General features: G+C 40.9%; 1 protein-coding gene across 11 annotated transcripts in view; it reads right to left on the bottom strand.

The window, feature by feature from the left end:
• DYM (dymeclin) overlaps nt 1-26,458 on the bottom strand; it is a 208,001-nt gene that overhangs the window by 124,728 nt on the left and 56,815 nt on the right. For all 11 annotated transcript variants that reach the window (XM_042028189.1, XM_042028179.1, XM_042028181.1 and 8 more), the window contains 2 exons: nt 4,587-4,769; nt 1,094-1,272 (listed from right to left, as the gene is read on the bottom strand). In XM_042028189.1, coding sequence (XP_041884123.1) covers nt 1,094-1,272; nt 4,587-4,769 — 362 coding nt within the window. The remainder of the gene's footprint in view (nt 1-1,093; nt 1,273-4,586; nt 4,770-26,458) is intronic.

Genomic DNA, 26,458 nt, shown 5'->3' with positions numbered 1-26,458 from the left:
TTTCCAACCCAAACCATTCCAGGATTCTATTCTGTGATTCTAAAGATACAGCAAATTGTTGTGGTTAGCAGCTGTTAACTTGCCATATCACACACTAGCAGCCTCAAAAATTATACATGACCATTTGTTCACAGAATTCATGCAAAATGACTCAGTCCTTGCCTACATAATCTGCAGTGGACGACACAGGAGTTCAGTCTTGAATCAATTCAGCATCAACCGTCTCACCCCAGTTTGCCAACAGTGGCGTCTATCAACTCCGATTTTAGCAATACATCTGCTAGAACTTGGACTGAAACCAAACTCACTCCATATCTGCCATCAAACAGGCAAGGGATCTAATTACTTGGCAAGATTTCAAATATTAAAATGGAAAGGGTTCTCTATTCTGTTACCAATTCCCCTAGACAGCCATTATCTTATTAAAGGAATGCTTTTTAATAAGTAAGATTTGTTAAAGTGGTTTGTGACATTACTAAAGTGGGGAGCATAAGCTAATTTATAACCTACAAAAACCATACCAGGTGTCTGTTATATTGGCCATTAACCACAATCCTATTTAAGCGGATAAAAAGGCACTACAGTTGTATTTCTATAAAATCTGTGAGCTGCTCCTTGAGGAGTTTCAGTCTTAGGTCAACCTTTTAAGACATTTGGCGTGTTAGTCCAGTTACAGCTCATTTTGTTAACTATTACTCCTGAAAGCATAGAGTAAGATTGTGCAACTTTTTGGCCTGAGTATCTGAAAGAGATAAATAAAATAATGAACAGAATGGTATCTGCTACCAGTTTCTCTACACCATGATCAGAAGTGAGCAGGTTTGAACCTGGGTCATGATAGTGGCACAGAGAAAGAGGAAATCCAAGATGGTCTTGTAGCTTTACCAGTACTACCCTTGACTGCAGTGACATGTTCAGCAGCACACTCCTGAGATGACGTAACAAAAATGAGTAAGTGAGCCAGAACTGGTGAATGAGTGATCAAGAACCTACTGCTCCCACTGCAGAACAGAGGCCACTGGCAGCTGGTGACACCCAAGCTTGCAGGGCTAATCCCTCATGATGAGAGTAAGGCAGGCAGAGCACGACTCACCAGATTTTCTATGTCTGTCCGTGCCAACACGTAGGTCCGCACGTTGCTGTTCTGATGCAGAAGCATGTATAAGAGAAGAGTGGCTTGATCAGATTTCTGCTGCTCACACAAAGCTGTGTATAAACTGTTAAAGTTAATCTGGAAAGCATGTGGATTTGATGACGAAAATGCAGTGTTATCTGAAATAAAGAAATAACAGAAAATCTTTCACAAATACATTTATCATTCAGTTATTTGTTAACTTTATAAAACCTCCGAGGGAAGTATTTAAGACACCACAGTAAGAAGGAAACAAAAATCACACAACTCTTATCACCAATGGTCATAAACCATAATAGAGTCTCACAAAGCTTCAGTTGTGCCAAAAAGCTGAGGTTGTCCTCCCATATGAGCTTGAGTAAGACCCCTGTATCTGCACAAAACATTCACCTTTTTTCATAAAGCAATTTTGCCCCTCCATATGGCTTCCACTGCTAAGAAGGAATGTGATCCCAGGAGCAGCTGGAAGGAGGGCAGCCACAAGGTCTTCTCTGGAACCAATATATCAATTACATACTTCCAAGCCCTGCACCTCAAACTTCCAGGTTTAGTTTTCTGGTATTAAGGTGGAGTATCTCCCATCCATCCCTTTCTTGGCATGCAGGGTGGATGTGTATAAGTCATGATTATTGTGATATCTCAGTGAAACACGGGTGTCAGGACTTCAGAGGTGTGTGGTGGGGAGTTTTGTGGGTTAAGTGATGCAAAGTATCACATCATATTGTCTGACATCCCCCAAAGTAACAGCAGTTTGTTCATAATCACAATATACTCTGTGCCAGAGCTGGAAGCTAAAATAAAACAGATTTCTGTTCACAGAACCTTTACCAGTTTCAACAAAAAACATCCATCTGCACAGACCTCTAAGGTCTAGAAATTCCCCGTGGAAACAGAAAAGGCTAGTACTTTAACAGGGCTTTTGAAAAAGATGGAGAGTGAGAGAATTTTTACATGGGCAAACAGTGATAGGATATGGGGGAAGGGTTTTAAACTGAAAGAGGCAACATTTATATGAGACATTAGGAAGAAATTCTTCCCTGTGAGGGTGATGAGGGCCTGGCACAGGGTGCCCAGAGAAGTGTCCAAGGCCAGGTTGGATGGGGCTTGGAGCACCTGGGAAAGTGGCAGGTATCCCTGCCCATGGCAGGAGAGTTGTGACTGGGTGATCTTGAAGGTCTATGTGGGTCTATGATTTTTAGCCCATATTTTTATAGAAGCTTGCAAAGTAGCTTTCAGCACAGAAGAGCATGGCAGTCGTCACTTATTTTGAACAACATTTCCACCCGCTTTGGACGGAAAATTGCTTGGAAGTGCTGCAGGAGCCCTGCAGGAGCCCTGGCTGCCTCTGGTTTTCTGGGGCCCAGCAGACAGCGTGCCGGGGAGCCACTGCTCCTCTTGGCCGGCACAAGGGGGGACAGCTCCAGCCATTGAGCAGAAGGCAGCAGGAGGCCCTGGAGCAAACAGGGCTCCTGCCTGCTGGAGTTGGGAACCACAGAGAGACGCAGCCCCGCGGCGATGGAAACCCTGCCTGTCCCAAAACCACACACCCACAGGCGCAGGAGAGACTCCAACCTGCCTTTCCTCAACCACTGACCACGACTGTGGACCAGCTGGTTTAAAACCTTCCGCTTCGGGCAGGAATTTCCCTTCAGGAGGGAAAACCTGGAAGTAGACAGCAAAATCAGAACAATTCAGTCCTTGGTGCCACAGGTCATTAGCTGAGAAGTACCCGTTGACTTTGCAGCTTCACTTCTGTGCATGTTTAAGCTGTGCCACTGGGCTTTACAGTATTTCACTATCAGTTTTATTACGGGATACTAAAAAGCCCAGAAAAATTAAAATCTAAACAAAATTAAAGAAACTTACCAGCTACACCAGCACATCCTGTATTATTCTGCAGAACATTAAAGTGACCAAGAGAAAAATTAAACTATTCTAGACCATGTAGGGAAAAAAACCCCTATCCTGAATTCTTCTAGTTTTGCTCCAATTAAATTACAGAAATTACTTTAACAAAAATGCCAGTTTTCCTTTCATAGTATATATTATGACAGCAACTAGCCTCTTTTTTTTGCATTACTTTCCTCTTATGAACCCCTTAGAATGTTCACAGAAATCAAATTTAAGCTCAATTATGAGTATTGCTAGTGGGAACAAATTTCTGGGAAACAATAAGTCATTCTAGCAACATACACATGTAGAGAAAATACAGCTTTTCATACTATATTTGACACAAAATAAGTTCTTTTAAAATTTTATAATGATATATGTATAGCGCTCTTTAATGAAAACATTACTGGCTATTGATGGCATGAAACAAAGTCAACCAAAATGAAACATTAAAGGAAGCTTGCAGTTTAAAGACAGAACAAAACAAAAACTTTATCAACAGTTTGATCTCAACCACCTGTAAATGGTATCCAATAAATCAAAGAAGCATGCTAGGACTCAGAATTCTTCTTGGGAGAACAATCCTCCACCCTCACAACCCAATAAATCTTCCTAGGTAATGGTGAATTAATTTAGAGCTCAACCTGGTTAAAACTTAATGGATAAAGAAATACAAGAACTCCCCAGAAGAAAGTGCATAACTCAGGATATTACTGTGGCTTCACAGGTTGTCACACAGCTCCTGAGTTCTGTGCACGCTGCCAACCTGCACAAAGCCAATGAAAGGTAAAACCACATGGCTCAGACTCAGAGATTTAAGCATGGATAAATGGTGGAGTCCCAATCCCAGGAGGGATTTAAAGGCTGTGTGGATGTGGCACTTGGGAACATGGGGTAGTGGCAGCCTTGGCAGTACTGGGGAAATGGTTGAACTTGGAGGGCTTTTCCAACCTAAATGATCCTGGGATTCTGTGAAAAGCACAGGCTGCAGGCTGAGCTATCTAGATAACCCAAGCTGTGTTAGGGCATTCCCATGTCCCAAACAAAACCCTCTGCCACTCAGTGCCACATGGTACCTGCAGTTACCTGACACACAGACTGGAACCTGCCTTGTCAAAATCCAGACAAGCACCAAAACAACTGTTAAATCTCCCATACAAACAAAACTCATGGAAGTTTTATGTTAAACATTTTTTTCTTAATTTTGAAATACAAGAATACAGTCAGAAAACCCAGGTAGCAATTTCATTATTTACTTTCTCTCTAAGGAACGTGACTCCAGGATAAAAAGTGCTACAAATTTTTAGGGGACTCCTGCAGACTCCTGGATAACCAATCTACTTATAAGTCAGTTTTACAAAGTATACTCCCTCTGTCCCCACCACTATGTTCCAGCAGCTGAGGAACTCCACGTCAAAACTCCCAGATGAAAACATGCTATTACTGCTCTTCCATGGGCTCGCTGGAAGGACAATAAATCTTGGAAAGAGAACCTCTAAGCAATCACAGCAACTTAAAACTCCATTTCATCAGTTCAGGCTCAGAAGTAAGAACAGATACAAACCTTGTGTGTTCTTGAAGGACATGATGGCTTGCCTGTAGGGGTTCGGGGTGTCCGGAGCATCTGTCAGGTTGGCCAGGACCAGCAGCAGCAGCAGGCTCTGGCTGGCCAGAGGGGAGCACTGCTCCAGCTGCGCCGACGCTTTGCTGCCCACCCCACCCAGCGTGAACACTGTCCACAGGCCAGCTGCAGAGAAAAACCAGCAAATAACAGGTTTGGTCATATTTTAATAAACAAGGCTTCTTTAGAGGGTAGGTTTAGATTAGATATTGGGACAAAATCCTTCCCTTTGACAATGGTGAGGCCCTGGCACAGGTTGTCGAGAGAAGCTCTGGCTGTCCCATTCCTGGCAGTGTCCAAGGCCAGGCTGGATGGGGCTTGGAGCAGCCTGGGATAATGGAAGGTGTCCCTGCCACTATTGGCACTGGATGAGCCTTAAGGCCCTTCCAGCCAAATTATTCTCTGATTCCACAACTGTACATTGTGCATGTACAGCTCCAGTAGTAAGGCATAATGTATAAAGCCAATGTAATGTCCCCAAAGGCTGCTTGAAAAAACTCTCATTATCACACTGCTTAAACTTTGATGTTTGAGCCTCAAATGCAGAGTCATTTTCATACTTACAGCACTAAAAAGAATTAACTCCAATACTAAACTACTGCATTTGAAATTCCTGTTCCTGATTACAGGAGCATTGGTGAACCCAGATGACCAGCTACATGCCCAAATACTGATTAGAGGAGAAGGAGCATCAGAGGAGGATTAAAGGACACCCCTCATCCCTGTCCAGCAAGTCCATCAGTCCTTACATCCTTGCCACTGTTCATGGGACTGTATTACAGCACTGAGAAAAACTAGGAAAAGAACCAAAACTGAAACAGAGACACTGCACACTTAGCATTATGGGGGTACAGAGTCAGAGCAAAGGACAAAATCTCTACATTTATCACATCTGGGCTCTTGATATACTCATTCCAAGGGGATAAGAAGCAACCCCTCCCAATCACACTGTATTAGATTCATCCCCAAATGCCTGCCTAGCAGTTCATTTTTTTGAGAGCATCTTGAAATTTTATGGCAGAGACTGAGCATTTCATAAAATTATTCATTTAACAGGTCAAAGCTGTCAGTTATACAGGAAAAAAAAAATAGTTGCCTCTACCTATAAAAAGGTAAATCCTTATTTCCTCTTTTAATTAATGCCTAAATCAAAAATTAATTACAACACACATTCTTAAAGAAAACAGAAAAATTAAGCAAGTTTAGTTTCCAATCTTCTAGTCTGCAAGATTCAAGGTATAAATGACAAAAACCCTGTAAGCCATTTGAATGCAAAACATTAAAGTATAACCAATAAAAAAATTTCAAGTACTCCTAGCACGACAAAATTTCAAGCCATCCAATGAGTATTTTTGTTCAAACGTAATAGTCAGATTATGTAACAAACCAATGCTCCCTCATTAGGACAATTGCAGGGCAATTACTGCCATGTCATGGGCAAGGAAGCTAATGCCACTCAGTGTTAAGCAGCTTGAGAGAGTTCTTACAATAAAAAGCACTATAATTGCAGCCTTCTTAGCAAAAATTTTGTGTTACATTAATAACCTTTTATCACCAGGTTTTTCATCCAGTGTCCTTATCAGAATGAATGATGCTGACCATGAAGTTAGTTTTTAAGTTCACACGAGTTAACCAGAGAAGTAACATGCAAAGAAACTATTTTAAAAACCCTGAAATAACTGTACATTTATTATTACATGTTAAGTAAATTAAAATTCATCCCATTTCCTTTCTTAAACTTTAGTTCATTTTTAATCTTCCACCACCCCATCCTTCTGTGGCTGGCATCTGCCATTACTACGTCTTTCCTCAATAGTTAGGAAAAGAGGGATACGGCCAAAACACTGGTGATTAATCTGAATCTTCCACCAGGGAGAATGAGGTCAGTATGTCCGAGAGAAATCTGCACATTAATATGTGACCCAAGTAACCTCCTGAAGTTCTCTCGTGCGTTGGCAAGTCCTCCAGAAAACCAATCCCATGTAACAGGTTCATAAAATTCCTTTCACTTGCAAAGGGCAATGTCACATTAGGTGCTAAATATTGGCTGGTGTTCCCAACATACTCAAGTCAAAAAAGTTTTAAAGGAAAATATTGTTTCTGATCATAAACATCAGATTAAAATGCTAAATAGGTAAAGAGCCTGGGAGGACAGAGAGACAGGCAGTTTCTACCTGCATGCAGTAGAAAGGTATGTTCACAATACCTGAGATATTACTTTGTTAAACATAATTTTATATTTATGCACATTTCAAAATTACAAAACTATATTTAATTTCTTTAACATGCAAAACAAAGTAACTTCTACTGCACTCCCTTAGAAGCCTTCCTCACTAACTTTTCATATCTGAAGTTACAGAAAACTTAGAAGAATATACACCGATACAGTGTGGCCAGAATAACATTTCAGATTCTGTTTCTTCAGAACATCATAGGAAAAAAAGAAACCAAACCAGAATAAAAGGGAAAAAATCCCATGTTTAAAAGGGATGAAGGCCGGGTTGGACAGGGCTTGGAGCAGCCTGGGATAGTGGAAGGTGTCCCTGCCCATGGCAGGGGGTAGAACGAGATGAGCTTTGAGGTCCCTTCCAACCCAAATCATCCTAGGATTCCATGATTCTATGCAAGTTCCTGTTTAAGCCAACAGGATAGCCACAGATGGCTGCAACAGTACTAGTTCTGCCTGGCATCATTGTAGGCATGAAGAGAAATTTGCCTAAATGCTCCAACATATAGACTGGATTTCTTTCACATTGAGATTTTTTTATTTTACTTCTATCCTCTTATCATTTTTTTATATAACACCAAAGAAATACAAACTCCAGATGCTTTTATAAAGCTTTCTACATCTCTGGAAGGTGGCAAAGGAAAGCTAGGGTTCTCAAAACTAAACCACTAAACTATGAAAAGGAGAGAAGGGTAGATTACCTGAACCACCATCATCAGGCAAACTGCTTCTGAAGATTTAAAAAGTCTTGAAAAGGCTCTACAGTACCAAATACTACCTTTCTAGTCCTAATTATAAGCCTGATGAAGTCAATAATCCATAACCCTAAAACAGTCTCTTCAATATTGTTGAAACACACCACACAGCCAACCATACTCTCCCTTCTGGTGAGATGGGGGAGAGAGAGAAAGACAAAACTCATGGGTTGAGATGAAGACAATTCAACAGAACCAAAAAAGAAGGGAAAATGATGATGATGATGATGATGATAATAATGATGATAAAAGAATACACAGAGGAAGTGATGCACAATGCAGTTGCTCACCACCTGCTGCAGACCCTGAGCAGCGTCCACCCACCCCTGGCCAATACCCCCCAGTTTACTGCTGAGCATAACAGGATATGGGATATTCCTTCAACCAGTTGGGTCAGCTGTCCTGGCTGTGTCCCCTCCCAGTTCCTTGTGCCTTAAGGAACCTTGAAGCTCATCCCATTCCATCCCCTGCCATGGGCAGGGACCCCTTGCACTAGACCAGGCTGCTCCAAACCCTGTCCAACGTGGTCTGGAAGACTTTCAGGGATGGGGCAGGGCCTCTTTCTGTGCCAAGGCCTCACCACCCTCACAGAGAGGAATTCCTTCTGAAATCATGAGAAGCTGACAGGTTCTTGATTCACTGTAAGCACAACTTAGCAACAACTAAAAAATGAAGGTGATATCAAAATTACCCAGCACTGCAACTCTATCCAAGCAGAAAACAAGACAAATATTTAAGTATTTGGATCACTTATTTAATTTCTACAATTTACTGTTTTCTGCAGGATACTTTTAATTGCATTTCCCTAGTATTTGTCCATCGTTTCTAACTGTGGCCAGATCCAGGCTCCCCAGTACAAGAGGGACATGGAGCTTCTGGAGCAGGTCCAGTGCAGAGTGACACATATGCTGAAGGGCCTGGAGCATCTCCTGTGAGGAAAGGCTGAGTGAGCCGGGGCTGCTCAGCCTCGAGAGGAGCCCCAGCTGAGAGGGGCCCTCAGCCCTGGGTGTCCCTGGCTGCAGGGAGGGCTCAGGGCAGGGCCCGGGCTCTGCTCCGGGGCCCGGCAGCGGCACCAGAGCCACGGGCAGGGCCTGAGCCCGGCAATTGCCCTGCACAGGAGGCAGAACTGCTGCCCTGGGCAGGGCCAGCCCTGAGCAGATTGTGAAGAGCAGGCATGGAGTCTCCTCCCTGGGGATATTCCAGAGCTGTCTGGACACAACCCTGTGCCATGTGCTCTGGGATGATCCTCCTGGAGCAGGGAGGTGGGGTCAGATCTCCCACTGTGGGCCCTTCCAGCCTGACCAGCTCTGGGATTCACTGATACAACTTTATTTCTTGACTCAGTCCCACGTGGAGCCACACTGCTAGAAGTTTTGTCAATTACGGAAATGTAGAATTCTCCCAATTATTTCTGGGAAATACTGTAATACTTTGATAAGGAACTGACTGCGTTTACCTTTAAAACCAAATGAACAGATTCATTTTTGCCCTTCTCTTCCACTAAACTAGCCACCACAGATATTTTTCCCCTGTTCATACAACTCTATGTAAGGCAGAGCAAGAAAAGCAGGTCATAAGAGCAAACTATGTTATTTTGCAACAGGAAGCTGAGATCTTCTGTACGATAGCTGGAAACACAGTTTACAGCCACGAAAACAAATCCAGGACTTTAATCTAGTTTGACAGTCTGTGAAACAACACTTAATGGCAAAATGAAGTTATGACACAGTCATCAAAATAGAACTTTCTTTCACCTGACTGTTATTTGATGTAAACACAACTCTGCAGAAATCTCAGCCTAATGCCTGGTCTCTGTTACACAATGAGATACAAATAAGGTTCATGTTTGTACCTACTTTGAGAGAAGTTTAAACGCACTTATTTATAGTTTCACAAGATCAAGAAGAATTTTAGGAGTTTGATTTTGAAGATACTTTGAAACCAAGAGTGCAGAAGGTACTCCAAAAACTCATTGCACTCATATAAAGCATTGCAACTTATAGTCAGCAACTTCTAACACTGTCTACCATTATTCTAAGTCAGCAGATCAACAGACTGTGAGCTATAATTGATTTTTGAGCTCTCCTGGATTAGTTATTAAAATAGTTGTAATTCTTCTGCTAAACATGTATTATTCACCTTTCAACCTTCAGTGTCAAGCCTCAGAAGACAAACTCTCTGACTTCTCATGCTGGACAGAGCATTAAATTAATGCTGAGGAAATTGTAGTTACTTATTTCCAAGTTTCTTTCTAGGAAATTAATATTGCTTGGGCTTTTTTTTTAATCTAATAGTAGCTAAAAAATTCAATTAAAGTAATCACTGAACTTCAACCTTTCTTTGAACATCCTTCATTGCATTTAAATATAGGCATTAAATTGCAATTAATACTGGCAAAGCCTTTTTGATTACGCTGTCTCTCCTCACTGGAGCTTGGCAAGAGGGCAGATCCTTCCCTCATTCCACATCACGTAACCCATGTCCTCTCAAACATATTTAGCATCCTCCCAATGAGTTTTTTATTGCTTTTGAAATTATTTTGCCACGGGCACCAACTTGAGGTGCAGTCCCAGGCTGCTTTTGAGACTGAATAGGACAAAATAAAGAGTTTTAATAGACATGAAGATCTTCAAAAGGTCTCTTGATCTCCCCCTGTCATTTTGGCATTTCCAAAATGACAATCCTGCTCCTTTGTTGCAAAAATGCAAAGAATACAAATAGATAAGGCTACAGAAGTTGGCAAAACCAGTGTTAAATATCAGAAAGAAAACTCAACCACAACGAAAAAATCCCAACAGAACAAATCTAACTTATGGTTAGTAACACATCCAGGTCAAACCATAGCTCCCCACTCTGCTTTCCTACTTCTGAAACTTTTAGCATCCGGAAGATCGTCCAATGCTGCAACAGCATCTAAGGCATCACTAAATACAGATGAAGAAGAACTAAAGCAAAAGTGATTTTCATTGCATCTAATTGATACCATCATGTACTTCCTCCACCAAACCCAGTAAAGAACGTATTATTAAAAAACATTACAATTACTGTTTAATTCTTATTACACTCAAGGAGCAGCACTGGGAACTTGAGTATTGTTTTTTTTGTTTAACGCTTATTATGTGTGTCACATTTCTTAAGTCAATTCAATGGTTCTCACACTGTGGTCTGATGAACACTTTCTGGTGGCCCATGGAGAGCTGGCAGTTCACGTTGTGCTGGCTCTTGTCCTTGTTTCCAGCTGCTACATTGTGTTAGAAGAAAGCTAAAAATACATAAATACTTTCCTACGATTACTTTTCCATGCAAGCAATTTCTCAAGCTGCCACAGGGATGTTATGTGATAATGAATGGGAGAGGAAAAAGAGGTCCATGGAATCATGAAAGGGGATCAGTGAGGCAACTGCTGTATCAGGGGCATTTTATACTTTATAAAGCACATCTTCAACATCTCAGATCTTTAGTTAAGGAACTCAAACTGCAAACTGTGAGGAACACAGGGCATACTTGCTTAAAAGACTATAAAAACAGCAGAGGGAAGTCCTATTGCAGATTTGGGAGGATTCATTACAGAAAGAAACTAGCAAAGTTGAAGTACAGGAAATATGGCATCATTTTTACGTTTATGTGGTAAATTTATAGGTTTATGAACCTGCATATTAAATATTCCATTCTCAAGCAACACTAAACTCATTCGTAGCATAAACACACTGACTTACACACAAACGACAACGTGTGATTGAAAAAGTCAATCTGGTGACTACAGACTTTTTAAATAGGGAAACTACAAAACCCAGAAGCACAAAAATGGCTGTCCTAAACACTACTGCAATTTTTTGTTTGCAGTCACTTTTTAATTGCAGTAACTTTTTCAGCTGACACAAGTTCTCATAAATGATAGGCTGGCATGTAATACAAATGGCAAAAGTAAAAATTTTTAATTTTCAGCAGTATTTTTCACGCTCTTCATTGTCCAGTACCGGACTCACAGAATAAACCCAAATTAGCTTGAGACATAGGAGAAGTTTTACAAACAGCTATAAATGAATAGTTTCTGGACATCACACAGTCTAGCAAAAGAAATTCGTATTTTAGATACTGGTAGGCTAGCTGCTCTCTAAGTCATCAGCAGGCTGCAGCAAGAATTCACACGTGGGAGACACTAAATTTAAAAGCATTTTGAGACAACAGCTATGGGCCAGTCCATCTTGACTCTATTTCTTGTCTGGAACACAAGCATGGCACATGATGTGTATCAGAGTAAATGTGTGATCACTTGGAACTGCATATTCAGGCTTAAAATCCCATCGAACTACCACTTAGTGCAAGGTCAAAGTCACACAATTTACATAGATGACTGCCATGGGCTTTATTTCAGGTGCTGTGTTATATTTCAGCTGCTTTACTACTATATTTTAAGTATTTAATTCCTAAATACTACAGGAAAGTGACTGAAATGCTATAGAAAGATTAAGTGCATGTTTTAGATTACTTCTTTAAATGTTAAAAAGAATTATAGAAGTGATTTAAAAACCAAGTTATTTTCTTCTCAACAAATCACTGCAACAGAACAACTGCTCTATACTTCACAAATTTCAACTGGCTCATTGAAATACATGACTGAGTATGACTTAATTGTTTGAGGGTTTTCACACCTAATAACACTATTGTGTAAAGGAGACCAGTTTTTCATCCTCCTTGCCAAGAACAGCAGAAGGTAGTTGTTTCTGTGGAGCCAAGCTCTGCAACACCAGCTCCCTGCCTGCCCCACTCCTGGTCACAGCCTGTCCAGGAGTAGCCGAGCTTATGTCTCTGTGTACCCACACATTTAAAATACACCCCAGGCACTCCCTTTTTTGATGTTCCCATTGCTCCCAGTGCTGCAGCAGGACAGGAAAGCCACAGGGAATGGCTGGGGTGTAGGAGCCACTGGGGAAAAGACAGCCCAGGAAATCTCCACATAAACCCTCCAAAGCCAGAGAAGCGCTGATGAGTCTGAAGTGGCCGGGGCTGTGATGTCATTAACACATTCTGGAAGCCATTTTTTAGGAAATGAATCATGGAAGCAAGCGAAATGCAAAGATGTATTAGGTAACTGTGTCCATCCCCTATCCATGCAACAGTGTTCCCTCCAGTACAGCATGTTATTCTATCCAGTCTAATTTTAAGGGACTAGTAATGGAGCTTGAACCACATCCTTTGGGAAGAGTGTTCCATAATCTAATAAACCTCAATGTTAAGATTTTTTTCCCTAATATTCAGCTAAGCATTACTTTGTTCAGTTTCATCTACTTATTCCTTTAAGTGGTTCTATGTAATACCATAAAACATTTCTGCCCCAGTTCAGTGTTTACAGCCCTTAAATAAAAGGCACAGTCAGGTCTCCTTTGTTGCCCAGCCAAATTACATACATACATTTTTCTTTCCTTTCTTTTAAAGTCTTTTCCAGTTTGCTTCCTGCAATTAATCCCAGCTCCAATACTTTGCACAACCTTTCAAATGTCATGGAACTGAGAAAGATTGCAAACACTAAAAGGCATAGATTGATAAATAAGCATGTCCCTCATTTCACTGCGAAAACAGTGTTTATTTCATTTTAAACTATTCATCTTCCTTTTTATCACTAGATCTCAGGAGATCTTTACTGTGACATCTGAAATGATCCAAGCTTTCGTTGGGGCAGGAACCCCATCTATTGCATCATAACTCTTTCTCTTGTTTTGAACTCTAAAATAAGGAGACAATCACCTTCTCCCAGGACCATGAAGCTCAGTTGCAGACTTGCATCCTCCTGAAAGCTTTTGACACCACAGAGGCATCAGAAATGTATAAAGATACCCACAAAAAAGTATTCAATCTGAAAAACTACAAAACATTCAAAAACAAAGTCAATACCTGTAAACTCAGTGAAATCATATTACCTATAACTATATATATTATTTACAGTTGGACTTGATGATCTTTGAGGTCTTTCCCAACCTTAATGATTCCATGAGTCTGTGATAAATCTAACATTTCCGGATAGGGTCTATCTCTCTTACTTGCCCAGAGATGCTGAAGCACGGAATAACTTTGTTAGCTGGAAATCCCTGACGGCATTTTCATTATATGTAATTGGAGTATGAGTAGTAGACATACCCAGAGACAGACACCTTGAAGAATTAAGTAAAGCAAATTACATAACACACTCCTGAAACAAAAGGCCAGATAAGGCTGGGAATAACTCTAATAAACTTTTAATTCACTTTTAGAAATATATTAAAAATAACTATAGGAAGGGAACATCTTAAACAAGGAATCTTCACATTTTTATTAGCCCAACTCCTGGCCTGTTGCTGGGAACACCTATTTCAACTCCTTTGGACACAAGTGATACAATTTCGGAGATGGAACAATATTCCTGATGCACATTTGAACACAGTCCAGTATAACTGAAGCTGCAAATATGACCACAATATCAAGAAAAAATAAATAAAGGTTTCATGGTATTACACAAGAGCACAATACCACAGTATTATGACTACTTGGAACCTGGGAGACTAAGTGCAAGCTTGAAGAGAGTGAGAGAGAGGAAAACGAATGAGAAATGTGGGAAAAACTGCAAATCCACCCAGTGCTGGATTTAATTTTAGAGGAACTGTCTGACTCAATCATCTATCAGCCTTGGAACAGCAAACCTCACGCCAACAACAAGTTCACATAGTGAGACATTAAAAGTTGTTGGATGGTGGCGTTTGGGGGCTTTTTTTGGTTCGGGTTATTATGGTGGGATTTTGGGGAGAGGAGGTTAGTTCCCAGAGGGGTTTTGTTCAGGCTTTTATTTTTAAATTATTTTTTATTTAATTATTTTTGGTTTTAATAAGAAACTCCTTTGGCTTCTGCCCAGGGTACCATCCTGGTACTTTATTGCCCTTGTCAGAACGCAAGGGAACACAGTGAATGTGTATAATTCAACCAATAGTGGAACTTCCAGTAGCATTTTCTGTCAACTCTATCAGGCAAAATATGAGGCAGAAACAAACACAGAAACATGTTACAAAATAACCATCTTGGCAGTATTATTTTTAAATAGTGCTAATCAGGGTATTGATATTAACTAATGCTTTTGATGTAAGACCCTCAGGAGAATTTCATCCCCACACAGAGGAGGGAAGGGGGAGGAAGAAATCCAGACAACCAATGAAAGAAGTGACCTGTAAAGTTGCTAGACAGGTCGAGGCATCCAAGAAATGACTTTTCCAGAGCAGTTAGATTTTTATATCAGTTAGTGAGTTTAGCACACTGCTCCTGTTGGCTTGCTGTGACTGCAGGCATTCAATTCACCTGTTTCTTGAGACATGAGAGGAACAAGACCAAGTGGCTTCTGGGAAAGTCTTCCTCTAAAACATTCTGCTTAACAGACTAAAAAAAATATAATAAAACTGCAAAGAGGCATGGAAGACTTAAGTTTTTCTGGACTCAACTGCCTAAACCACAAGACAATTTTCATCTTTCTGTTTCCTTACTTGTTAAATGTATGCAGCACAACTTCCATGGCAAAGATCACGACAAGATATATCCCAATTCCATGACAACATATATTCCTTGCTGGGGGACTTGAGAGATCATTCTTGCCACCACTCAGGGGGTCAGATCGAGGTTGCCATTCAAGTCTTCCTATGAAGACAGGCTGGGAGAGCTGGGGGTGTTCAGCTGCACAAGAGAAGGCTCCAGGGAGAGCTCAGAGCCCCTGGCAGGGCCTAAAGGGGCTCCAGGAGAGCTGCAGAGGGACTGGGGCCAAGGCATGGAGGGACAGGACACAGGGAATGGCTTCCCAGTGCCAGAGGGCAGGGATGGATGGGAGATTGGGAAGGAATTCTTGGCAGCTCAGGCAGGTTTGGAGTCCCCATCCCTGGAGGCTTCCAAGGAACACGTGGACATAGCACTCAGTGCTCTGGGCTGGGTGATAAGGTGGGGATCAGGCATAGGTTCGACATGATGGTCTTGGAGGAGTTTTCCAACCTCGGTGATTCTGTGATTTTGTCAGAAAAATTACTTTCTCCTTTCTCCAGCCTGTTGCTCACATGACAGGTAAGAGATCCCTACCTCCTCTTTCTTCTCCCATAGAAAACTAAGGAATAGCTAGCACAGCAAAGTCAGCACAGACCTGCTGCTTCCCTCCTAGACCTAAGTTTCACTCCTCCAAACTTGTGAAGCACCTCAGCACTGGTACCTGCAGCAATTCCAGCCAGCTTCTCTATCAGCCTTCAGGAGAGCATTCAAAAACAATTAAATAAAACTCCTAATATAAGTACAGCTGAAAAACTCAGAATTACACATCTTAGGAATGCTCTGGCTGCCACCCATATTCCTGAGAAGATCTGTTCACACTCCTTGGAGCCTGCCACCTCTCCACAGTGCAATGGGCATGTTATTTTTTAACCCATCATGTCCCTATCTTTTGTTTAAAAGGTAAGATTTTGTGTGAGTTAACTTCTTCCTCTACACTACCTGCTGCACCAAGGAAGAGGGAAACTCTGAGTGTTAATTCTCTTGCTTGAAACCTGGTCCACCAGCAACTGGATGAAGCAGGGAAAGTCTCCCCTGGATCCTGGAACAGGCTCATGGACCTCACGAGGGCTGCTACACCTCAAGCCTCACTGGCACGACGCTCTGTGGAACACACTTCATGAAAACCCAATGCTCAGACAATTTTGCTGCCAGTTTTTCAACAAGTTTCTGCTCAACGTATGCAAACAGCAAGTTCTGGGACCTTGTAACTTGGCCAGATTTAGTAAACTTTAAGAGGGATTGTAAATGGCACATCTCTATCCACAGCTTCACTCCCCTAAGCCCCCCTTCCCAAATCTCAATAGCCTGTTCCAAGGCATGAAGGCTCTAAAACTCCTCAATAAAACAGATGTAAGAATTCAGCATTGGTTAAGTAACATTTTTCCCTAACCTCATTCTCAGAAACAGAAGAACTGTTTTCAATTAAAGCAGTGCCAAAAAAATTTTTTAAAAAATCTAAAAAAAAGAGCCTAAGGAAGACACTCAGCATGAAAAGTTTCATCACAAACAACTGAAGTCTGAAAAAACATTAAGAGCAATTGAAAATTGGATTTCACTACAGAAAGTGCTCTACAAGCTTATCTTGAGGCATCAATACCAGCTCCAGCCATACGAACATTATTAAAATGGCAGTTTTAATGATGAAGCGTTGAGGAAAGCGGCAGTGCTGAGGAATGAAGTCCTATCCCCAGAACAAGCATGCCACAGGCAAAATTTTTCATTATCTTGACTAGCAGAAAATGCCTCCTCAGCTGAAAGGACCCAGTGTCCCTGCTCCCTCTCGGAGCAGGGCGTGAGCTCCTGCCAAGGCTGACGAGCTGTTTTATGTCAGCACCTGCCCTTTGGCTCCACACTCGGCACTGACATCAACTCCAGCGGCATCAGACAGGAACACGTTTCTGTCACCAGACACCACGGCTGGACCCGCACCAACAAAACAGAGCTGCAACACACGAAACACTGTTTGAAGCCCTCTTATGGATCCAACACCAACTGAATTCCCTCTCTTTTGGGTCAATGGCCCGTGTGGAGGGGATGGTGTAGGGAAAGGTTTTGGTGGGTCAAATTTACTGACTACAAAAACAGAACACTAGGGGGAGGGGGGGAGAAAAAGGCTGACTAAGTATTATTACTGACTCTGCCTACATATTTTTTTCCAGAAAAAATTGATAGTTAACATTGAAATATAGAAACATGGTGTGCTAACACTCATCAACTTTACTATTAAAGACTAAAATTACATATACAGTATTGAGAAAATTTTCATTCCAAGTACTGATTTGCCAATTTATGGAATGAATTACATAAAGACTTGCATTTATATGAAAAAATACATTTAGAGGCACTTTATTTTTTCTCTAGCACACACGTTCAGTTCCATAATGTTTCATCTTCAGGACCCAAAAATGATTTTACCACAGGGAAAGGGATTCCTCTGGGCTTTTCCTGTTCCTAAGCATTTTGCAATAGTGCCAAGCCATAAAGGGAAAAGAAGTTTGCTCTCTGGGAGCAGTTAGGAAACAGTGAGGACAAGCCATGCCTGCCTCTTTGCCATCATCCACAATGGGGCCAGGCCTATGCCTTAGAAAGAGGAGTTAATGTAGCTTTTTAATATAACATACAAAGCAATTCTCATTCTGTATGAGATCAATGTAGGAGTTAAAAAAGCAAATTTGAGCAGCAGGACGGCCCTCGAGGGTGACACCTGGTACCACCACCTCCAGATCTCTATGTGGATCTCACTTGTGTGGAAGCTACTTGGCAATCCCAAGGTAGTCCAGGCAAGCTCCACGATGCAGACAAGCTTTGTAGGTCTCCAGCATCAGCAGCTGCCTTCTGTATAGAGACATCCTTTTTAGACTACTAGGTTTTGAGTAGATAATTTGAATATTGTAATATTTTCTATTAAAAACATTTCTGCTATTCCAAACATTCACAGAATCACAGAATGACCTGTGTGGAAAGAGACCTTCAAAATCATTTCACTCCAAACCCCTGCCTGCCATGGGCAGGGACACCTTCCACTGTCCCACATTGCTCCAAGCCCCATCCAGCCTGGCCTTGGGCACTGCCAGGGATTCAGGGGCAGCCACAGCTGCTCTGGGCACCCTGGGCCAGGGCCTGCCAACCCTCCCAGACAGCAATTCCTTCCCAATATCCCATCCAGCCCTGCCCTCTGGCACTGGGAAGCCATTCCCTGGCTCCTGTCCCTCCATGCCTTGGCCCCAGTCCCTCTGCAGCTCTCCTGGAGCCCCTTTAGGGCCTGCCAGGGGCTCTGAGCTCTCCCTGGAGCCTTCTCTTTTCCAGGATGAAACTCACTCCACATTCCCACAACAATTACTCAGCAAACTGCTTGGAAAATCACAAGTGCCACCAACCTGTTTGGCACAAGCCGACAGCAGGGCCTTGTGAGCAGGCCTTTTGCAAAACAATTACCATTAGCAAGATAAGACAATGAGAAACACCTATATGCTATATTGACACCTTATAAAATCACCTGAAATTGTTTGGTAAGTGGGAATCTTACATTATCACATGCACACAGCATGTTTTATTAACCTTGAAGCAAGGCCCAGCAGTTAAAACATGAGGATAAAGATCAGGACAGTGGAATTTTTATTTCCAGCTGCAATGTCAACTGATTGTGTCATTTTAGCCAAGCTCCAAACATGTTATTTCCTCTTTTTCCCCTATCTATAAAAACGAGAATTTTCTACTTAATAAGGGTCTTTACATCCTGATGCCCTTGGCCTGAATGTGCGTTGTTCCCGAGCTGATGTCCCAATTTCCTAAGAGATCTCTGACCCACTGAAGAGAGTCAGAGCAGATTATATACACACTGGGACTGATTACACACTCACTGTGTATTTACATACAACTAGCTAATGATATATAGAACATATCCAATTGTACAGATATAATTATATAGATATATATAAAAAGACAGATCTTTGCTTGACAGACCCTCTCAGAATGACAATTGCTGAGAGAAGCAGTTCAATAAATATAAACTATTGAGGTTGAAATTAGAAGCCAGCAGTGAATTGGATGGATAAACCTGATGCCAAACTTGAAATTATGCAAGCCAAAATTGTTTTTTTCCTAGGAATCATTTTATATTTTGTATTATCTCCATTTCTACCTATACATTTGCTTTAATGTATTTGCATATGTCATATTTGTATATGCTGTATATACATCTTATAAAACCACTTCAAATTTTTTGAATGGGGATGTTACAAATTATCACATGCAAACAGCATGACTCCTAACTATATGTTATATTGCTATAATGTATTCTAGATGTATGAAGATATTTATTCTCATATGTAACTTACACATTTAATTTTTATATCTCTAGGTGGTATATTGGTATATTTTTGTATAAATACACTAAATATATACATACAGTACACCTTTATATTATTAAAGGTAAGTATGGTCATATTTTTCTGTATAGTCTATATTTTATTTGTATTTTATAGTTATTCTATTATATACATACACATTCACACACAGAACTAGTGAGTACCAAATAACTGTCAAATGCTGTGGTGTCTAAAACATGTCTCATTTTTGGCAGAATTAATTTGATCCAGAAATTCCTTCCAGCTGAGAGTAAACTCTGCTGAAACCTCCTACATATCTACTTTCGTTTCTTTTGCAGACAAGAAAAAAGTCTTTGTTCCAAGGTCATGATGTGGCTGCCCCATCCCTGGAAGCGTCCAAGACCAGGTTCGATGGAGCTCTGAGCAACCTGGTCTAGTGGAAGGTGTCCTGGCCCATGGCAGGGGGGTGGAACTGATTCTTAACATCTCTTCCAACCCAAACCCTTCCATGATTCTACAATTCTATGACCTGATTTTTTTCCTAAAAAACAAAAACCCCCACCAGTCTCCCACACAGATTCATTCACAGTCTGTAATTCAAGTGCTTTAACTATAAAACATTCAGAGGATTCTTCCAGTTTTCAAGCTTTTATCAAAGGGGGATTTATTTTCCTAGTTAGCAATTTCAGGATAGCACTTACCCTAAAGATCAAGAAACAGACAAGGAAACAAGTACAGCTTATGAATTTCTAGGTGGCAATAAGACAACTTCAAGTCACCACATGAGGGCTTAGAGAGGATGTCTCTGTTAGCGACCCTGAACAGACAAAAAAGCACCATAACTCAACTGCAGAGAAAGGAGACTACTATATGTAAAAAGATTAAGTTTTTCCAAATCAGGAAAGAAAAAGGTATATAAGCTTTGGCAAGTTCAATGCTAAACCAGACCCAGTTGAGCCAAAAGTAATTTGGGAACAGCCTGCTAAAGGTATAAAAATCAACAGTAAAAGCTTTTCCAAACAATCTGACAGCTCCTCAAAGAGGCCAAGAAGCCACAGAGGCCTTCAGGGAGCACCCTGGGAAGGTCAGGCTCTGGCAAATGAACTACTCTGGGTGCATTTCCCAACACTCTCCACACACTCCATCAACAGATCTGGTACACGACCAGCAAAAGCAGCAGCTGCTGTGGTGTCCTCTCCTGGCAATGGGTCCCCTCAAGCAGCTGAAGGCTCTGCAGAAGCCCAGAAGGTGAGGGGCTAATGTGTATGTCCCAAACACCAATAGCTGGATGGCTGTGGAGGCAGCCAAGAGCCAAGATCAGTTGTTGGGAACAACAGCCAAGGGCTGTTGGTAAGGACATGCATGAGAAAGACCAGGATGTGGCTGCAGAAGGGGCCATACGGAGGAAGGGCAGCGCTTTTCTGGGACCTCCTTGTCCCTTCCCTTCCCTTCCCTTGCCTTCCCTTCCCTTCCCTTCCTCTCTTCAATCCACCCCCTCTTTCTCTTCCCTTTCACTCTACTCCTTTATCCAAGATCCACCACCATGTGCTTATATTAGAAGAACAGGGACTAACACAACAATTTCAATGCCAAGTGTGTAATTCATTAAGAAAGCTTCCTAAACTTTTGTGGACCCTCTGACTTTTGTGATTCCTTTTGACCATGAACATCTGGGCGCTCCCTTCCCCTAAAGTGTCAGACATCACAGGCCCAACAGCAGGCTGCCTTTGGAGTAATAGCCTTCAAATGAAGGATCAGGATAAGATTCAGGAGGAAATTCAGAATTTTTTAAGAAATGCAGCATTTTTATACTGTCCCACAAGACTCAACCCCCCCATCAAGCTCTGAAAATTTCACACCAAAGAATCCTCCCCACAGATCCAACTACAGGTAAGCCAAGCTGCTCTTGCTCAAGTTTAAGTAATTAAAAAAAGCATCAGCAGTTACAGAAACACCTGACTCCACATTAAGGAATATTCCAATGTTGCTATAGCAGTAAAAGCTCCAATTCTAACCCAAATACCTAAAATCAGCATGAATTTGAGTAAACATGCCTTACACGCTCAAGCAGAGCCTATGGACTGTTAACTAGCAATTAATTATCATTTGAAACAAGCCCAAAAGGAAAAACAAAACAAAATGAGATACTGCTTAATTAATATACTTTTAAGCAAACACAGCATCGATTTGTTTGAGGAAAGCGTGAATTAAAGGGCTCCAAAATACATTCAGAACAAATCGGAAAAAGAAAATGTACAATATATCAACCATTCCATTCCAAGCTCTCATTTCCTCCCACACCTCTCACACAGACATAAGAGTTTAATGATAAGGCACCCCCACACACACATGACTGCAATTGATGGATCATGAACCACTTTTAATTCTAGTTGAAAGCATTTGGCATTCTATCAGATTATAAAATCCCTTCCTACGCTTGTGGAAGGACACAATGACAGCTCCACTACGGACACCACGCTCCATGAAGAATTCTGTCTAGCACAATACCCATATTAACCAGACAGAACTATACATTTTAATTTATACAGTCATTATTTCTTTTCAAAGCATGCTTCCTAAGGCAGAAAAAGTGACAAGACAAAGGGATTGATTTGTACATAAGGTGAAATGATTATTTAGTACTTACTTTCCATCTTTAGTAATTGTATTGTGCTTGTTTCAAGTATGTGCCAAACCACAGTGAAAATCTAATTTTAAATTAATTAACTGGAGAACTCTACATACTTGCCGAAGTTAAGTTCTACAAAGCTTCTATCCTCTAAAAATTGACTTCTGCAATTTGCAAATATGCCAGCTCTTAACATACCAATAGGATGCTGGAATGACTTAAAAAATTACTCCAAATATTTGAGCATGCCATGAGTTTCAGCAGACTGGTGGTGGCTGTGGTGGGGAGAGAGAATGCAAAACACAGAGGGGAAAAAAAGATGCTATTAAAAAGACAGGAAGAGAAACACTGTAAGAGTGATTGAGAACACATTATTTTCCAATACACAAACTGCAAAAGCTCATAAGGTTATTTTTTCTTCTTCCAGTGAAAATACTAAGAAGCCAAATGGCAAAGATAAACATTTTCTATTTAGCAAGGACAAAAATTCCACAAGTAGCTACATATTATATGACAAATCATTATCCTGACTAGACAAGCTACACAGGATTACATTTAAAACATTTTAGTTGACTACTATGGAAAATAATTATTAAATTTTATTCCCTATATATTGCTCAAAGAAAGTTTACCTTCAGGTCAGAAAAACTTTTATAAGTTGACAGAGTGCACCAAGGGAACAGGAAAACCATGGAGGAAGAGACAAGACTAACCGTTTATTACTTATTTTCTTCATATCACTTGATGCACTGATACAGTAACTCCCACAGTCCCATGAGAGCCCATATTAAACATAATGTATTTTCTATTCATAAAGCAGCACCAGCATAAATGGCAAACACACCCAGACCAGCCACACACAATAGCCTTCCCTGCATTTGTTCATTTTAATGCTGCAATTAAATCGCTCGGCTCTACCAAGTGCTGTCACCAGGACTTTGTTTTGTGACTGCTACAGCAGTTTAAAATTGTTTGTTTGGGAAACAGTACAACTTTTGCAAAGCTTCGGAGTGTTTTCAAACTCGGGATAGGAGAGGCAAATATATCTCAGAAAAGGAAAAAATTTATATAAATCTTCATTAATAAGCAATTTGAACCAATACAGCAATTATAACAAAAAATGCACTGACAGGAGCCACAGCATGTTAAAAGGTTGTAGAAAAATTAAACAGAACATTGGGCAAGAATAGGAACGTGGCTAATGAGCACATTTTCCATCTAGGCTAAGACTATTTCAGGACAACTCTCTTAATTGCAAAAATGTAAAATGATGCATTTCCAATTGCATAAAGCCTTTACATAATAAGCAGTTCTCTAACCTAGATTACATGTGATTCCTGTCCAAAAACAACAGTGACAACAATGAGAGGCTCTATAGCTTCTGTCCATCTCCCAGGCTGCTTGCAGCAAGAAACAACAAACACCACCTTGAGGGTGATGTTGTGCAGCAAATTCCAAACCTCACTTTTAACAGAAAAGACAGCACACAAAATCCCCAAACTGAAAAACAGGAGAGGAAGTCAAGGAGGAGAAAAAAGCCTGAAACCAGTAAAGATTTCTCCATAGCGAAGTGGGATGATCTTTAAGCATGTTGGCAAAATCCACTCAATGATCACCAAACTATTGCTGAGATTGGCTGAAACAGCAGACCTGCCACTAGAACTTGTTGTGTACAGACCTTACATTTGATTTTGGGATCAGATGCTCCAGATACTGTTTGAGAGAAACCTTAGAAAACTAATGCTGCTTCTGAAAATGCCAATGGAAGAACACCTTGCCACCTCTCACTTCTTGGTCACAAGACAATTTAAAAAGGTTGACTAGAAGTCATCTCCAAAGCTTTGTCATTACAGTCATCTGACTCATTCCACAAAATGTTTGGCAACATGAAAGTTCATGGAGAATCACAAGTAAGGTCAGACTTAATAGCAATTAAGTCCCCTATTGAGTCAAGAAAGGGAATGTGTCTGCTTGGTATAGCCCTAGACTTGCCATTATTCTATTAAGGATTCTGCTTCATTAGATGGGCTTTTTAACTCCAAAGAACTACTCCAGATTTCACAGATCAAATCATTATGGTTGGAAAAATCTCTAAGGTCAAGTCCAACCATAAATTTGTTGCTGTTCACCTGTTTTCTTGAGACTAAATGACTGGATCATTGAGGAAACTTACAAAAAAGTTATTTTCCTTTATGGAGATACAGATAGAATCACAGAATGGTTTGAGCTGGAAGGGTCCTTCAGGATCACCTAGCTCCACCCCTGCCATGTGCAGGGACACCTACCACTAGACCAGATTGCTCCAAGCCCTGTCCAACCTGGTTTTGGACACTTCCAGAGAGGGGCCACCACATACTAACACTCAGAGTGGCTCACCATGAAGACCAGCCATTCTGTTTGTCTTCCCAGAAAGGTAACAGCTTTTGAGGACAGAACTTATTTCCAATATCCATAATTTCCACCAAGTCAGATTTCCCCGTGAAGATACAACTTTATGTTAAGTCTGGACTAGTGTCTGAAAAGCCCTGAAGTCAGCCACACATGTTTGGACAAAATGCTGTCTGTCTATGTCTTGCTGTCCATATTGTGATGTGGAAAAGCAGCACTCACTTCAGCAGGACAAGGAGTGGCTTTGTTTCATTCTCAGTGCCCGAAGAGTATCTTGGGCTAACAAGCCCTACACAACTTCAGCCAAGTACTCATATCAAGAAGTCTAAAATCATTGTTCAAGACACCTGAAATTTCAATTTATCTGACTTTGCAACCACAGGCCAATCAACCAATTACTACAAAGGGGAAATTTTTATTTTTATTTTATTTTTACTTTTTCCTCCAAGAGATTGCAGGTGATAAGACTTGCAAGCAATTGTTTAACTTCTGCTGATCAACTGTTTGGAATGGATGTTTGGGAACAAGCCCTCCTGCTAGAATTTAGTATATATTATATACTAGGACATAAAACTTCCTAGAAAATCTTCTGGATGACGAAAATACATGTGTTTTTGGCAGTGTACTTACAGATTTACAACTACTTTTTCTCTGAGGAGAGCGTTTCCAACCCAAAGGAATCTTTATTCCATTCACAGTACAGGTGTTGTTTCTGGTTAGATACATGCAGTTATACAAGTCATTTTTGGACTAGTCACTAGGTCTCAGAAGTATGATGTCAAATTCTGTCAATCAGAGCTGTCATAGGCATTCAAGCTGCTGTGCCTGACTGCCACCACCAGCAAGATCATAAACAGTTTACTAATATATCCTAGCAAGTACCCTTTATGCAACTTATTGTTAAACTCATTACATTTTTAAAATTGCCAATTACTATTTTATTTTCCAGACATGTCTTTATAGCAGTTGTTCTCTTATAATTTCAGAGGTTCTAAAATGTGAGTTTCCTGCACAGATAATTTCTCATGAATATGATCATATCTGGCTCACCCTGGCACTACAGAAATTTAATGTAGTCCCAAACAGTGTATTTTGAAAAAATTCAGTTCTGTTGAGTAAAACTGTTTTCTTTTGACTTATTTTGCTCCTCTTGCCACACTCTTCTGTAAGAAACATCACTTAACACAAAAGACCCAAGTGTTTGTTGCTGACCACAGAAATGAAAGTTCTTCATAGTATATTTCAATAACTAGATATGAAGAAATTCTAAAATTACTAAGGTTTTAGCTCTTTCATCTGAAAAATGTCATGTATTTCCTCAGGACTGGAAGGGGCTGGGGACATTTTATTTCAACACTCCCACTAGGCATCCATGTACTCTGCATGTGCTGTACGACATGACATACCTGGTTTGCATCTGGAATGTTGCACCATCTGTCTCCTTCAAATGGTTAAATTTTTTAACTATGCACTTCTTCTAACTGTAGTTTTCTGACTGTTTTCAGCATAAACTGTGTAAAAAACCCAACACAGTTCAGCTGGTATTCTAGGAAAAATTAAATACTCCTCTGTTTCCTCCATCACTATGAATTCAGAGCATGATCAAGAGGTGTCCCTACTTTCCTTGGAGCACTTCATATCATTGCTAAAGCTAACCAGTTGGAAGTTTAGGGTCTCATCTCAAAAGACTTCCTCTGAAGCTATTGGGATTCTGCATGAATCTCTCTGTGCATAGCCAGACCCCGGAACCAGCAGGACACATTGCAAAGCCATAACTACACATCCTTTTCCACGCAGAGGAACATGAAGGCTTTTACACCACACAATCTGCCATCATCGCCTACAAAAGAATTCTTAGGAAGAAATTCCTGTCTGTGAGGGTGGGCAGGCCCTGGCACAGGATGCCCAGAGCAGCTGTGGCTGCCCCTGGATCCCTGAAA

This window comes from Corvus kubaryi, unplaced genomic scaffold (genome assembly GCF_017639235.1).
Source record: "Corvus kubaryi isolate FWS band 111438036 unplaced genomic scaffold, C.kubaryi_AGA036_p1.0 37308, whole genome shotgun sequence".
NCBI classification, from domain to species: domain Eukaryota; kingdom Metazoa; phylum Chordata; class Aves; order Passeriformes; family Corvidae; genus Corvus; species Corvus kubaryi.
Note: the sequence above shows the minus strand (reverse complement) of the source record. Positions and strands in the feature narration are given on the sequence as shown.